We start from the raw sequence: 15,176 nt of genomic DNA on the forward strand, positions 1-15,176 counted from the left end.
GTTGTTTTTTTATTCAATAAGTGATATTGGATTGAAATTTTGATGAAGTTATGCTCCAATAAGCTTGGTGATGATTCAAAATACATATTGACATCAAATACTTGAGATTCTTGTGATTTTTATATATGGTGATTAGACTAGAAGTGCCTTCTAAATAATGATGCCATTCTTGAAAAGAATCCATGATTGTAAAAAGTATTTCATCATGGATTTCATAATTAATTTTGATTGCTAAAAATTTCTTGAAATGAAAAGCTATTGGCTGAAGTTTATCATCTGTTCGCATTTGTGATAATATGGCAGTCAAAGCAAAGTCCGATGCATCTGTTTCCATAAAGAATGCCTTAAAAAACTCAATGCAATACAAGATTAATGGAAAAAAAAAGGTTGTATTTAAAGCTTCAAATGTTCCTTCTGTTTCATGATTCCATTAAAGTTTGTCATTACAAGTCAAATGTGTAAGTAGAGATGCAACTTGAAGGAAGTCCTTGATGAAGATCCAATAGTAATTGATAAATTTTAAAAAACATTGGACATCTTGGATTCATTTTAAGATCTAATCCATAATAGTTTGAACTTTCTTACGATCCATCATAAGTCCATCATTTGAAATAATATAACCTAAGAAGTCAACTTAAGTATTATAAAATACATAATTTTCTATCTTGATATAAAATCTTGCATCTCTTAGTTTTTGTAATATATGACAAACATAAAGTTTTTATTCTTTTTTGTTCTTAGAATAGATCAAAATATTGTCTAGATAATAGACAACAAAATCGTCCAAAAATTCTTGAAAAATATCATTCATAAGATGTTAAAAAGTTGCTAATGCATTTATAGTCCAAAAGACATGACATTGTATTCAAAATGTTCGTATCTGATTTGAAAAGTAGTCATCTATTGATATCTTTTTTTAATGCGTACTAGATTGTATGCTCTTTATAGATCTATTTTTATATAGATCTTAGCTTGATTCAATTAATCAAGAAGTCTAGATATTAAAGGTAATAGATACTTGTTCTTGATAGTGATCTTATTGAATCTTTGATAATCAATATATATCCACAATGATTCATCTTTTTTCTTTTCAAATAGAATTGGAGCTCTTATTGGAAATTTGGAATGGCATATAAAATTCTTATCTAGATTCTCTTCAATATACTCTTTAAATTTATCCAACTTTTTTTATGATAAATTTTAGATTAATCCAAATGGTAGTTGTGCTCCTTCTTGAAAGTCAATTGAACAATCGTAGATGATGTTTTTAAAGAATATCTATATTTTTTTTCTCAAATACATCTTAAAATTCTAGATATTAACTTGGACCATTGGAAACAAGTGTGGTATAAATGACACAAGGTGCTCCTTCTTTTGCAGCATGCAAGAAGGCTCTTGCACCTACAAACACAAGTTTAATTGTATTAAACTTGTGATTTTCTATTTGATTAACTACACTCTTAGTTATATTTTTAGAAAAATTAAGAATAGAAGAATTTAAATCTATTTAAGGATTATATTTTTCTAACCATGATAAGCCTAAAATGATTGGATTAAAAAAAGATTTAATGATATTAAATACCACAAAGCTATTATAACCATTAGTTATTATGTCTCTAAGAAAGATTTTGTAAGAAACATCTCAACAGACAATAGACGACGATCTATGATTTCTATATGAACAGGTTTAGTTTTTCTTACTAAAGATATGCTAAGTCTTTAAGCAAATCCTTCATTTAAGAAACATGTTGAGGCTCCTAAATCTAATAAGGCAAAGACTTTGTAATATTTAGGTCCTAAAATAATATTTAATATAAAACAAGGAGAGGATTTTGAAGAGAAAATAGGACCTTTATTAGATATTATACAAGGTTCCAGTTGCTCGGTCCCTATTGTAACTAGACAAACTTGTTTTTTGATGTATTGTCTCCTTTGACATTTGTACTCTTCATTTTATAATTGCTTTGCTTCTTATGACAATGTTGAGTAGTGTGCTTAGATTCATTTATCACAAAGAACATTAAAGTTACAATAATTATTTTGATATCATTTACTTTGATGTGTGGAGATTGAATATTTATTAGATATCAAAAATGGTTTGGTAATTATTTTAGATTTTTCAAACTTTCTAAATTTCTTTACTTAACATAAAATAGAGATATATAAGAATTAAATTGTAATTATATGTAATAAAAGCTTTTGATGCCTTCATGTATATATTATATAAAACAAAATACTACTTGAAAAATCAATGTTCTTGAGAAATTATAAACTAATTATATTTTTGCTATTCATTATACTTAAATAAGGCAAAGAAAAGCTTGCTATGTTGTATTGTTTTTGGACATGAATTTGTAATGTAAGAATTGAAAGCCATAAATTTGGCTAAATTATTAAATTTTACATTTTAATAGAAGTAGAAACTAATGTAGAATACATGTTCTACTTTAGTATAATAACAATATCAAGTTTTTAGACTATATAGATATCTAGCAAGAACCAGCTATCTATCTTTAATCACAAATTTAGTTAAGATAAATTGTGATATTATCAAGTAGATACAAGTGATATATTATCAAATATTAGCTTTTAAAGATAGCATATGAAATAGAAATTTATAAGTGTACAAATAAAAATAATTCAATTTGATTTCAATATTAGAAAAAAATAACTTTAAATTGTATTGAATATTAAAAATCAATAAATTAGAAATCAAATTAAATCAATAATTATAAAAATATAATATTTACATAAGATAGTGGTTCTATTAGATATATATCAACCAAAGGTTATATATGCAAGTAGAATTCTTAAGTATTAAGAAAGATGTTTAAAAAAGATTTTATAATAAATTAGAATTTAAATTATATAAATAATAAAATTTAAAAATTTTAAACTACATTCTAAATACAAAATTACTGAAAAGTAAAATTAAATTTTGATTTTAAATTATTAATAGAGCTATAGAATCTAGTTGGTAAAGGAAAAAAAAAAAAAAAAAAAAAAAAAAAAAAGATATGTAAGTATAAAATAAAAGTATTCATATATAAAAGAATAGTTAAAAGTAAACAATATTAGAATAAAATATAACATAAAAATGAAGATAAATTTATTGTAGTTAAGAAAGAAAACTAATGTAAAATGTGTAGACCTATATTGAATAATAATTAAAAATAAGAAAAAATAATTATGAATTATTTATAATGAAAAGCTTATTTCATAGTAGAAGCTAAAGAAAAATTTATAAAATGAGCTTTGAAGAGTTTTATGATTTATTTAATATTTATTTCATAGAATTTGATTTAGATAGAAATTTGATAGTCATATCTTATTGTAAGAAAGAACTTGATAAGCTTTGTATAAAATTATTATTGATATATAATAGATATTTTATATTAATTAAATAAATAGAAATAAGTAGAAATAGATAATTATTTAAATATCTTCTTAAAAACAAATCAAAGAATTCTACTAGATAGAAATTAGATTTGTATATTCTTTTAAATATTCCATGTGGCTATAGAATTTGTTTTGGAATTTATTATAATTATCAATTTACTAAAAAATTATAATTTAAATTTTATTATATCATGATATAATTATTTAATAAAAAAATTTAAAAATATCTAAGATATTTAGAAAAAACTCTAATTATTAAGTTAATAGAATTTTTTATGTCCTAATGATAAATAAATTGAGTTTAACAACAAGTTTTATAATTTATGTTTTTTTTTGTATGAAAAAAATCTTTTATTGCCTTGAAAGAACTATAAGTAGAACAAGATATGGTAAAGTAGAAATATTAAATACTTACCTCTAAGATATTTCAATCTTAACTTCTTCAATTTTCTATTATGAAACAATTTAAATTGGTACGTAAAAAATGATTAATTATACAAAAAGGTTTAAATTTGATTTATAGGCACAAATGCAAGGGACTTTAGCAAAATAAGGATCTTTTTAGAAATTAGAAGAGGTTATTATGGATTTAGTATTGAAAGCATTCTAAAAAGTATAAAGACCATAATATTATAACTTTAAAAGTATTTTTGACGAAACAATTGAAGTCTGTTTTGTATGCAATAAGATTATAAAAATAGTAGAGATGAGTCTAAAATTTGGATTTATTTTTCATACTATGCACTTAATCTATAATTGAATTTTGATCATTTTATACATATATAAATAAGATATAGTGTTTTAAAACTTAATTTGTTTTAAAAATATAATAAAAAAATATTTAATTTTATATAAAAGAAGAAATTAAAATTTCTTGAAGATGTTACAACCAAGTTGAATATTAAGTTTAAAGAGAAGTTAACAATCGAAATAAGAAAATCAGCTATTAGAAGTCTTCACTAAATATGGAGTGAGAAGTCAAGTAACATTAATAATGGTTTTATCGTAATAAATATTGCTTTCTATGATAGATCTTTTTTGAATTTTATAACTTTATAAAATAATTAGAAAAACAATACTATGCAAAATTTAAAGCATTAAATTTAAAGCATTAAATTTTTTTTTTTTTTTTTTATGATTTGTAGGAATTAGGATTTATATTTTTTAGGATTTGGATTTAAAGATTTAATAGGATAGTTTAGTATGAAAGTAATTAGATTTATAATTATTAAGATAATAGAAATTGTTGAAGGAAGGTATTTTTGTGCTCTTTATTTTTTTATTATAAAATAATTGTAGACAAGAAGACTTTAGCATCCAAACATTTTATATATTTCGAAATTAAATTATATGTAATATAACACCATGTAGGATATAAGTCTCTTGGTTTTGAAGAAGCTTTAACATGTTCTTTTTAGTAACAACTATTTATAGAAACAAGACTAAGACCTTCTTAATTCTTATCAACTCTTATCTTAAATTCTAATCTTGGTTTAAGACTCTTTAGTTTCTTTGTATTGAATAATATAAAAATTAGTTTATTTCTATCTATCTATCTATCTATCTATCTATCTATCTATCTATTTTTTATTTTTAATTTTATTTTATTTTTTATTTTCAATAATAAATAATTATAATATTTTTTTAAATAAATTTTAAATTAGTATATTTTACATAATTTAGATTAAAAGAACAAAATAGTTTTAAGATGTAGCAATATAAACTTGTGGTGAAATTGCCTCACCATAACCATGTTGTATAGATTTTATTGATATGCAACAATTGAACTAAAGAAATTCATATCTCAAAGTAAAAAGCATTATATTTAATTTTTAATATAATTCTTTTGAAATTAATAGTTTAAAATTTTTAAAAAGATTAATAACTAAGGATAAAAAATAATATATGTGAAAAAATTCAATGTATTCATCAAATATATTAATAATACAAAAAATATACATATAATAGAATATAAATAGATCATTCTCAAAAAATACAAATTTTGATTTAAAAGATATAAGCCTTAACATTGACTAAAATCTCATTTAAGTCTTAAGATGTGAAAAAATGAAAAAAACTTTAAATCAAGGTTTTTTATTTATATATATATATATATATATATATATATATATATATATTTATTTATTTATTTATTTTTATAATTTAGAATTCAGAACTTAGAATTTATTTAGAATATGAGATCTAAAATTTAAGGTCTCCCTAAGAATTAAGATTTTTTAAAGATATTTTAAGAATCTCTAATATATATTTTTTAAGATTTATTTATGATTATTTGAATTATAATTTAAATAAATTATTTTAATTAACATTATTTTATCTTAACAAGATTTATATTTTAATATAATTATAATTTTTTGATATAATTATAATTTTTTGATATAATTATAATTTTTTGAATATAAATTTTAAATTAAAATAGAAAAAAAGATTAAATTATAGATTAATATGCATATTAGATATCAATTACATATAATGATGAAATTAAAGAATATTACTAGTCTTTCATTGCACATTAAAAGAAAGTAAGATTCAACTTAAGAAGGTATATTTTAATTTTCATATTATTTAAAAATTATGTGTGACATCATTATCAAGTTCACTTATAGATAGATAATACCTATATATATATATATATATATATATACTGGTATTTAATAATTAAAATAGTATTAAATGTATATTTTTATCTCATAGCTATTTTATTTCATAAGAATTTTAAAAAATATATAATATTACTTGAAAATTACAACTATATGTGCTGTAAAAATTAAAAATAGAAAAACAATTTTTTCTCTTAACTGTGTTATACACCAAATAAAGAATGCTTCATTTTTTTGCTTTAATTGTTTGCCAGAATCACTGACTTGTTTTTAGTTCATTTACTTTGTATTATCTTTTTCAAATAGTATAAAGAGCAATAACACCTATATTTTGTAGCTTTTATAAGTATTTAATACTACATGATTAATATATATATATATATATATATATATATATATTTGAGAAGTTTACTTTGCAAGAGGAATTAAGTGTTTTCCAATTGGATGTCTTAAATTTTGACAAACTAATGAATAATTATTAATTATTTTAAATTAATTGATATGCATTTATAGTTTAGTCTAATTCTTATTCTATTGATTAATAATGTTTCATACATCCATCCAACTAAATAAATTCATCTTAATTTTTATAATGGATGTCATTTTATTTTTTTATCTATAGAATGCATTGCATCCAAATTGATGACTTCATCCAAAAAAATTATTCATCCAAATTGATGACTTCATCCAAAAAAATTATTCATCCAAATTTTTAATATGTTAGTTTAACCAATTATCTAAATTAAATCTTTGTATTTTTTTTAATCTTTCATCTAGAATTTGTCCATAGTAACTAACCAATGAACTTACTAAATCATTTAAGTAAAGAATAAAGAATAAAGGCCTCAAATGTGGGAGATTATCAAGGACTTTGGCTTTTTGTATGACATTTGTTCAAGATCCAAGAATTCACAACATTATCCTTATGGACTTCTATAGCCATTGCTAATTCAAAAGCATCCTTGGTCTACATCCAATCTTGCATCTGCACGATGGATTGCTCCAATGTGGATTTGATATGTTTGTTTTGAAAGAATTTCTTATTGACGAATTGTTCAATTGTTTGTCATGCGTGAGGTTTTGAAAATACATATTTTTGTAGTTAAGCTTGGTGGTGAGTCTTAATCCACCTATGTGTATTGCATCATCCACACGAATTTAATAAATATGTAACATGTAATATGGAATAGTTGAAGTTGAAGTAATATGGTTCAAGAATGGTAGGGGTGGTGCTGTAGTAACATGTTTAATGTTTTAATTAGGAGTTGCTCAATCATGGAGTTCAGAGACTTGTATCCTCATAAGGACAGATTTGTTAAAATAAAATATTTTACAAATGGCTATTTATTGGACATGATAATTGCAGATGTTGTGTTGTATAATATACAAAAATATGGTTGGTGTTGATCATGAACGACGAGTGAACGGATGCTTGCAGCTACGGGCCGTTCACGGTGGGGGTTGAGTGATGGAACGGGTGGCTGGCGATGCTGGGATTCTTGTTGCCTGGTTTTGACTGAGCTTAATCCGTGGAGCTCCGGTATTCCACTAAATGTTTGTATGTATGTATGTAGGTATGCACTGAAATAAGTTGATTATAATGATAAGAACCTTTCATAATGTAATAATTCAGTATAATGATAAGAGCCTTTTGTATTGTCTTGTAGGGAGAATAGTTATAACTTCTTCATAACTATTTTGTATCTACCTAAATATAATTCTATGTTTACTAATATACATTACTTAATTTTAATATATATTAGTAAATCTAACTCAACCTTATTACCAAAGTATTATAATATTCTTAAGTAAGGAGCAAAGTTTTGCAAATGAATAACAAATGTTGAACATGCTCCTTCATACTTTAGATCAATTAAAGTAATATTTTTATTTTTATATTTAAAAACAAAGAGCTTACTTTCATCTCCTTAAATTGATGTAGAAAAAAAAATTACACAACACTGAGAATGCTATTCTAACAACTATTTTGTGCATATATTAGTTGCAAAAAAGTACAATTATAGATTGTAATTGTTATAAAAAGGTTATACCATTGGTGATAAAAATCATGTTTTAGGAAAAAAAGAACTATACTTTTACTCTTTTCCCTTGATTTTAAGATGGGAATTTGTGACTTCATCAGTTTTAAATTGCTGTACATAAATAAAAAAATTAAATTAAAAAAAAAAATTAATATTATTTAAATAAATTTATATTTTTTATAAATTATATTAATTTATATTATTATTAAAAAAATATGTATATGTTATAGTTTATAATTCTAAGATATGACAAAACTTCATAAAAATCGAGTTAAGTTAATTATATACATATTTTAAAATCTGATTATTATCTATAAATGGTAATTTTGATTACTATAATTTATGTATTGCTAAATACTTGTGTTTTATTTCTTTTTTGATCACTTTTTTTTTATTGTTTAAATATGCTATAAGAATTTTACATTATTTTAAATAAATTGAGTATTGCAATAATACAATCTTATATTGATCTATTCTTATATAGATGTAAAGTTGAGCATAGTAATTCATCTTATCAATTATATGAAATATCCTTTAGCTAATATATTTTATTAAATCATATATAATATTGTTCATGTTACTATATTAGAGCCAATAATATCTTTAACCATAATTAGGAAAATATTTTTTAAAACTCAAACATATAAATAAAATTATATACTTATATCTATCATAAGAAATATGTTTTTACTTGTATAATATTTACTTGTACTTTTGCTTAATATCTAAAATTAAAATTAAATAAAAATCTTTCAAGTATGAAATTTTATTATATTTGAACATTATTAGTATAGGATTATTTTATTATCACTTAAGTTTTTGCTATTGCTACCACAATCCTTCATCTACTTCATGTCATCATTGTTCAAAACCTTTTAAATCAATTAAATTTTTTTGTTCTATGATTTTCAAACCATATAATTGAATAAAAACTTTGATTGGAAATATAATAAACTAAAAATATTATGTTTAATAGGTGAAGAGATTTTATGACAATAGCAAAAAAAAATGTTGTGGCATTAGCAGAATTCTTAATATAAATTTGTGGTATAATAACCTGAAGTATAATAAGCATATGACGTGTATAATTAGTTTGAAAGAGAAACTTCTATATATGGTGGAATCACTATTAGAACTGTGAGTACAAGTATATTCATGATTCTCTATCTTTGTATATCTTTATCGGCAGGTTTTGTGTTTTACATCTCAAACAAATAAAGCCACTAACAGATGTTTCAAGAGTAAAAGCCCGAGATTACTCATCAGACATGCGACCAAACTTTGAATAAAATACTTCATGGAGTTGGTACAGTTTTTTTTTATGGTGTTGAAAGCTTGAACCCAGTTCCTGATATAGCTTAAACAGAACCAGTCTAAAGCTGCAGTGAAAGTGCCCGACAGAGTTGCCAACGGCTTCATCGCTTAGCAACCGCCACTCTTTACATGTTTTTGGTCAGGATTAAACATCGCACACGGCGATTCGGTTTGTGCAGTCTGTGATCATGGTTGCTCTGCAAAATTTATATTATAGCCGGAGCTCTTATGAAAATATCTAGACTTGTATGTTCCATTCTAGATCATGATGCATTTGACCTGTGCAGTCGCGGTAAACCTCATGTGGATTCATCTACACCTCGTAACATGGAATTCATCGCCAAACAGCACGTTGTGACTCCTGCTGCTTTTGATCTGCCAGGATGAGCCGCTGAAGACACCCACATCACTGTTGGCTGCGATGATGTTGATTGGGAAGGGAAACATAGTAGCAGGAGAATGCGAGGTGCTGTAGAGGGATTTGTGTGGACGAGGTAAACAAGTTGGATCTGCACTGCAGGGCATGAAACATGAAATGCAGATTTGAGTTTGACTGCGATTAATGTAAGTGTCGATGACAACACCGACAGGGATAACTGTGGTAAAAGCGGGACAAGCTGTCCAAGCAGATAACCGTAACAGCGATAATCCAGCACTCAATACGCTAATGATTAGAACTTCGCGAACACTCTTCTACAACATGCAGTCCTTGGTATGTGGGGTTAATTTATCCTATCATACTGCATGTTGGGAATGGTGCCTAACTGTCAGTCGCTAGTAACCAGAACATGATCAGGGGAATCTCCCAGTTTTACATGACGATCAGCAGTTGAAGAACAGCTGCCAAGTTCAATGTGTTATAGTAATTTTTATGCGCTTGCGTGAGGACTACACAGTGATTTTTTCAGCTGTAGGACGTGTTTACTTGTAACTCACTTAGCTACAGGTGTTGACATTTATGGATATGTTAAGACCAGTCCCCCTTTTCGACAAGATAGTCTCGAATGCTGAAGACTTCTGTAGTTAATATGTTTCACCAGAAGACTGATTCCACAAAGATGCCTCATTTCAGCGAGGACTACGCCTAGTATTGTTGATGGTGCCAATACATCCTCAATTTCCAAATTTCAGAAAGAGATTTTTGAACGATCATGCCCGTTCACCATTCATGTGAATAGTTCATCAATGTTGGATACAATGCAACAAGCGACAAAATTTGATGCTTAGCCACTTGACCTCTCAACTAAAGTGCTCTAGATTTCGCACAGATTAAGCTCTCTAAACTCTAGATATATCACCTCAAAACTCTAAACTAGAGCTACCATGTATGTACAACTAATCCGTAATCACCTACTAAAATGTGTTCCATTGAGAAAACCAAGTTTCTACTTTTCATCATTATCTTATGCTTCTGCTCGGATTGAAGAAAAATGATCATTCAGCCCGAGAGCTAGCTTTTCAAGGGAAGAAATTTCCGTATATATATAAGCATGACTAGCATGATCAGAAGAATTGTCCTAGTCGTCAGATGGTTCTGGAAGAAATTTGAATCGAGAACTCCCGACATCGACAACCTCATCCTTGGAAGTATTAGAGAAAAATCTCTTGGTCCCTGCACAGTGTTCACATTCATTACTGGGCATCCTATTCATGTGTAGGTCTTTTTTTCCTTTGCTCTGCTCTACCATGCATTCTTCAAACATAAAATTATTTGGTCATTTTAGTAACCTGTGATCAATTAAGATTGACTCACCTGCAGGAATGACGCGAGAAGGAGACAAAATTTCACCGAAGGAGTAAGACTGGTATGTTTCAGACCCAAGTTTGCTTTGTAACCAGCCCTTTCCACCATCATATCCATCAAGTACAACCCAAGTGTTCTTGAAGCCTAATTCTGAAAGTGACCTCGCTATGGACTTGGCAACATTCCCGTTCCTGAATACGTAACAAGCGGTGTTAAATTCTATGACAAAAAGGATCAGAGAAAAGGAAATTCTTCAATGTGGTAGCTGAGGTATGGGAAGTAGTGACGTACGAGTCGATGATGACAATCTTTGAGCTTTTGTTTAGTCTCTTCATAGCTGCGATTTTCAACGCTGCAATTTCTGCCTCCACTCTCCGAACATCTCGCAATTGTCCCTTCAATTTCCCTGGTAGCTCTTCAACCCTGTTGATTGGGATAAGAAATAATAAGCTTTCAATGTGCAATCAGCTGCTGAAACTACAAGAAGATATAAAGCCACCTTTACAATAAAAGCGTAACATTCGTGGGACAAGCATAGCTTTAGATCTTAATAAAACAAGGTAGATGAATTTTCAAAGATAAACAATCAGTTTCTGCATTGTGTAATTAACCAAAATACTTACGGGACAGGTAAAATTTTCTTCTTGGCATTCTTGGGCAAACTGGGTACACCAGATTTGGTTTTCTCTCTGACAGTTCTCACGTCCACGAGAGTGTAATTATCTTTGACAAGCAAATCTAATGTCTGAGGAGCAGTCAAATCACCTGTAGGATAAAAATAGGGCACACAAAGCCATATCAAGTCCAGCTCAACAATACAATACCACCAGTTTGGACACTAGCTAATAATCTCAGTACAAAACGGCTCAGGAACAACAGCTTACAACGAAAGTTAGATAAGAACTCTGTTTTCTTTACGGTTCTGCTGACCACAGAATGGTAGGCACTGTAAACATTATTTACATGTATGATTTTTGGCCAGTGGAACGCGCACCTTTGTAACCCCGAGCTGCATAAGACACACTTGAGAGCAAAGGGGGTGCCAAAAAGTAAACAAGCAACAAGGCTCCAGCTCCTGTGGCCAAAACGAGGGGATCAGAGGCCAGTATGCTCTCGAAAGTGCTGAGAGCGTATGGCTGAGCTGCTTCGATATAATTCTCGGCCTGCCCAACTGCCTCGCCTGTTACAGACACCACTGTCTAGAAGCACCAGAACCAGACCCAATGAACCAAATATTAACATTAATTAAATCTCAAGGACAAACGTAACAAACCTCAAACAATTTAAACAAACTGTTTGTTGTGAACCCTCCTACCCTTATTACACCCAACCCATTAATTATTAGATTTCTGTTGATTAAGACTAATAGAATCAACTGATATTACCTTGGCAGCATCCACAATTGGTTGTGTGTCAATACCGGCACCTTGGAGCGCGTTTTCAGCTTGCTGCTCTAAGTCTAATGCTACAGGTAGCGCAGCCCTGTAAGCTGTATCTGCAGTCTGTTGAATATATGGCGTAGCTACCTCCACTGCGGGTTTCACAATTGTGAACAGCTGCTGAAGTGCATCTTTCACCACTCCAACCGCGCTTCCTGCTGTTTGTGTCACTTGAGAAGTGACCGATTGAACCTGAGTGAAATAAATGCTCCGGTTAACTCAATCAGAATCCTTCAAACCCAGCATACTGCATATGCAACCAAAAATAAAACAAGGACGAAAATTAAATAAACCAGTGGCGAAGGTGGAATTCAGGTGTATTCTACTGTCTATAACATTTTTGATTCTAGTCCAGTTGTGTACAAGTCGAGCACCTGCTTGCGAACCACTATCAAACGAACCAGCCCTGCGTGGACTGACGTGGTTGAGAAAGATCCACGGTGTGGGGATAAAGAAGGGTTAAGTGTGTTTTCAGACACCTGTGCTTCGAGATGAAGCTGATTTTTCGCGGGCAGTGTGTGGTTAGGCTAATTCTAAACCAAGATTTCTCTGGGGTTTATGAATGCACAATTCAATGTGCGCAAAATTCAAAGACAATTCAGATAAATTCAAATGTGTTGAAGTGAAGGACTAACTTTGTAGAAGGCTCCAGGGATATCGTCACCAGTAAGGGCATTTGCCACCCCAGCATTCACCATGAAGGTGGAAGCAATGGTTGCAGGGGCCACCACAGTCAAAGTCTCAGACTTCTGTTCCTCCTTCAATCGTGAGGAAACGCGTAAAGAGGTCGAAGGAGCACCTCCACTTGAGTGATGCAAAGATTTCTTCGACCTTTCAAAGACAACTTTACCAACGTCCAGGCTCTGCGAAAACCCTTGCAGCATGGCTGCCTTACTCCCACAGATGGCAAACACTTGCATTACTCTCATCACTTGCGCCATATCTTACAATTTTCTCTCTCTCTCTGTGCACCTGCTACACAAGAGCACACAAGTGAGAAAGAGAGCGAGAGAGAGAGTCCTAAATTCGGAACGCAACCCAAAGATCAGACCCTTCACACAAGCTCCCCGCAACTGCTTGCCATCCAAAAAGCTCCCTCAAGGCCTCACAAAACACCTGCACGACATCCAAACGCCCAATTCAAATGCAACTCCTACTCAAATGCATTCGCCCAATTACCCAAAACTCCCCAGTCATCTCAGCAGACCTTGCAGCTCCCACACCGAAGCTCATCAACAGAACCATCTCACTAACACAAAAATCCGCCTCAGCAGAAACCAATGATCCAGAAACCCCCGAGAAATAGCCTAGATGAAAAAACAAAACTAAACAAAACAAAACAAAATAAAATAAAAAATAAAAAACTGCGAAAGTGGCATCACCAACAAGCAATTTTAGACCTCCATGCCCAACTCGGCCTTCAAAACAGCACCTACCCTTAACGCAATCCAACGAAACTAAATTGTGGGTTGTGTATTGATCCCAGAGTGAACAAGCTTAACAGAGAAAATCAGGAGCGAGGGGCAGAAGCGGCGATTGCTGCTGCTGCTGCAGTGGGCACTGCGTGGATCGGGAGAGCAGAATGGTGTGGACTGAGACACCAAGAGAGAGAGAGAGAGAGAGAGAGAGAGCCAGAGAAGAAGATGGAAGTGAGTGGATAGATGCCTTGTAAGCGGCAGCCTTGTGGGCGCGGATGGATGAAACACGTTTTCATTCGTATGTCTCGGACTCTGTCCATTGCGTTCACCACGCTTCGGGAACTTCGTCCGTCAAAAAAGCGAATCTGACGCATAGAGTGACTCTTCGTCTTTTTGCTTTTTTGCGGATGTGTTTGATTAAGATATAATACAACAGAATTATTCTGTTTTTGATTTGGAAGTCCTGTAGATACCTTGATACTGATCCATTAGGGGGTTTCAAACATGGCACTTTTGCAAAGCCAAATAATTAGTATGCATCATCTCATATTTCCAGGATCACTCAAAATATCAAATCCAAAATATCACCATTCAAATTTTATTACCCCTTGATATTACCCATGATTCAAACTTTATTATCCCCATGGTGTAGAGTCAGAGGGAAAAAAGCTAAGGCAAGCAATGCAATTTTTGATATTTGAAAGGCCCCTCTTTGGTATTTTGATTTTCAAAATCACCCACCTTGTGAAGTGTATTTTAGTAATTGATGTGAATGCAATCTACCTTCATCAAGATTACGAGAAAAATTCTACTTGTCATAGATTTTTGGCTGGAATTATTTCATCTTATGACTTAATTACATTCAATGGTGTTGTAACCCTATGGCTTTATCCAATTACTTCATTGCTATAGTTTAGGTGCTACTTAGAAGTTAGAAGCATGTTATTAGCCAATAGAAAGAACTCAATACTAGTTATATTACTTGTTAATTATTGGATTCTTCTATTATGATTTGTGGGAGTAGAGAAAAACAACCATTCATTTCTGTGATATGTAGTTTTGAAAAATTAATCAAAATAAATTATTCTTTTAGATAACGGATTACACATTAAAAGTTTTTATTTGTTTAACTATTTATATTTTTCCTTTCTGAAGTTGCTAGAAGTTTCACGAGTTACTTTTAAGTATTCTTTGTCTTC

General features: G+C 29.6%; 1 protein-coding gene across 3 annotated transcripts; it reads right to left on the bottom strand.

The window, feature by feature from the left end:
- Positions 1-10,501: 10,501 nt before the first annotated feature.
- LOC112280635 (calcium sensing receptor, chloroplastic) lies at positions 10,502-14,190 on the bottom strand. 3 transcript variants are annotated; one of them, XM_024516322.3, is made up of 8 exons: positions 13,996-14,190; positions 13,195-13,675; positions 12,506-12,751; positions 12,115-12,319; positions 11,744-11,885; positions 11,412-11,543; positions 11,130-11,311; positions 10,502-10,988 (listed from the first exon to the last, which is right to left on the bottom strand). In XM_024516322.3, exons 2-8 carry the CDS (start codon positions 13,498-13,500, stop codon positions 10,894-10,896), a joined length of 1,308 nt encoding a protein of 435 aa, XP_024372090.1. In that variant the 5' UTR covers positions 13,501-13,675; positions 13,996-14,190; the 3' UTR covers positions 10,502-10,893. The 3 variants fall into 3 exon arrangements, with proteins under 3 accessions (XP_024372090.1, XP_024372092.1, XP_024372091.1); XM_024516324.3 differs by having other exon boundaries at positions 13,195-13,531; positions 13,996-14,185; XM_024516323.3 differs by having other exon boundaries at positions 13,942-14,172.
- Positions 14,191-15,176: the final 986 nt, after the last annotated feature.

The sequence above is a fragment of the Physcomitrium patens genome, chromosome 3, assembly GCF_059467195.1.
Source record: "Physcomitrium patens ecotype Gransden chromosome 3, ASM5946719v1, whole genome shotgun sequence".
Taxonomy (NCBI): Eukaryota; Viridiplantae; Streptophyta; class Bryopsida; order Funariales; family Funariaceae; genus Physcomitrium; species Physcomitrium patens.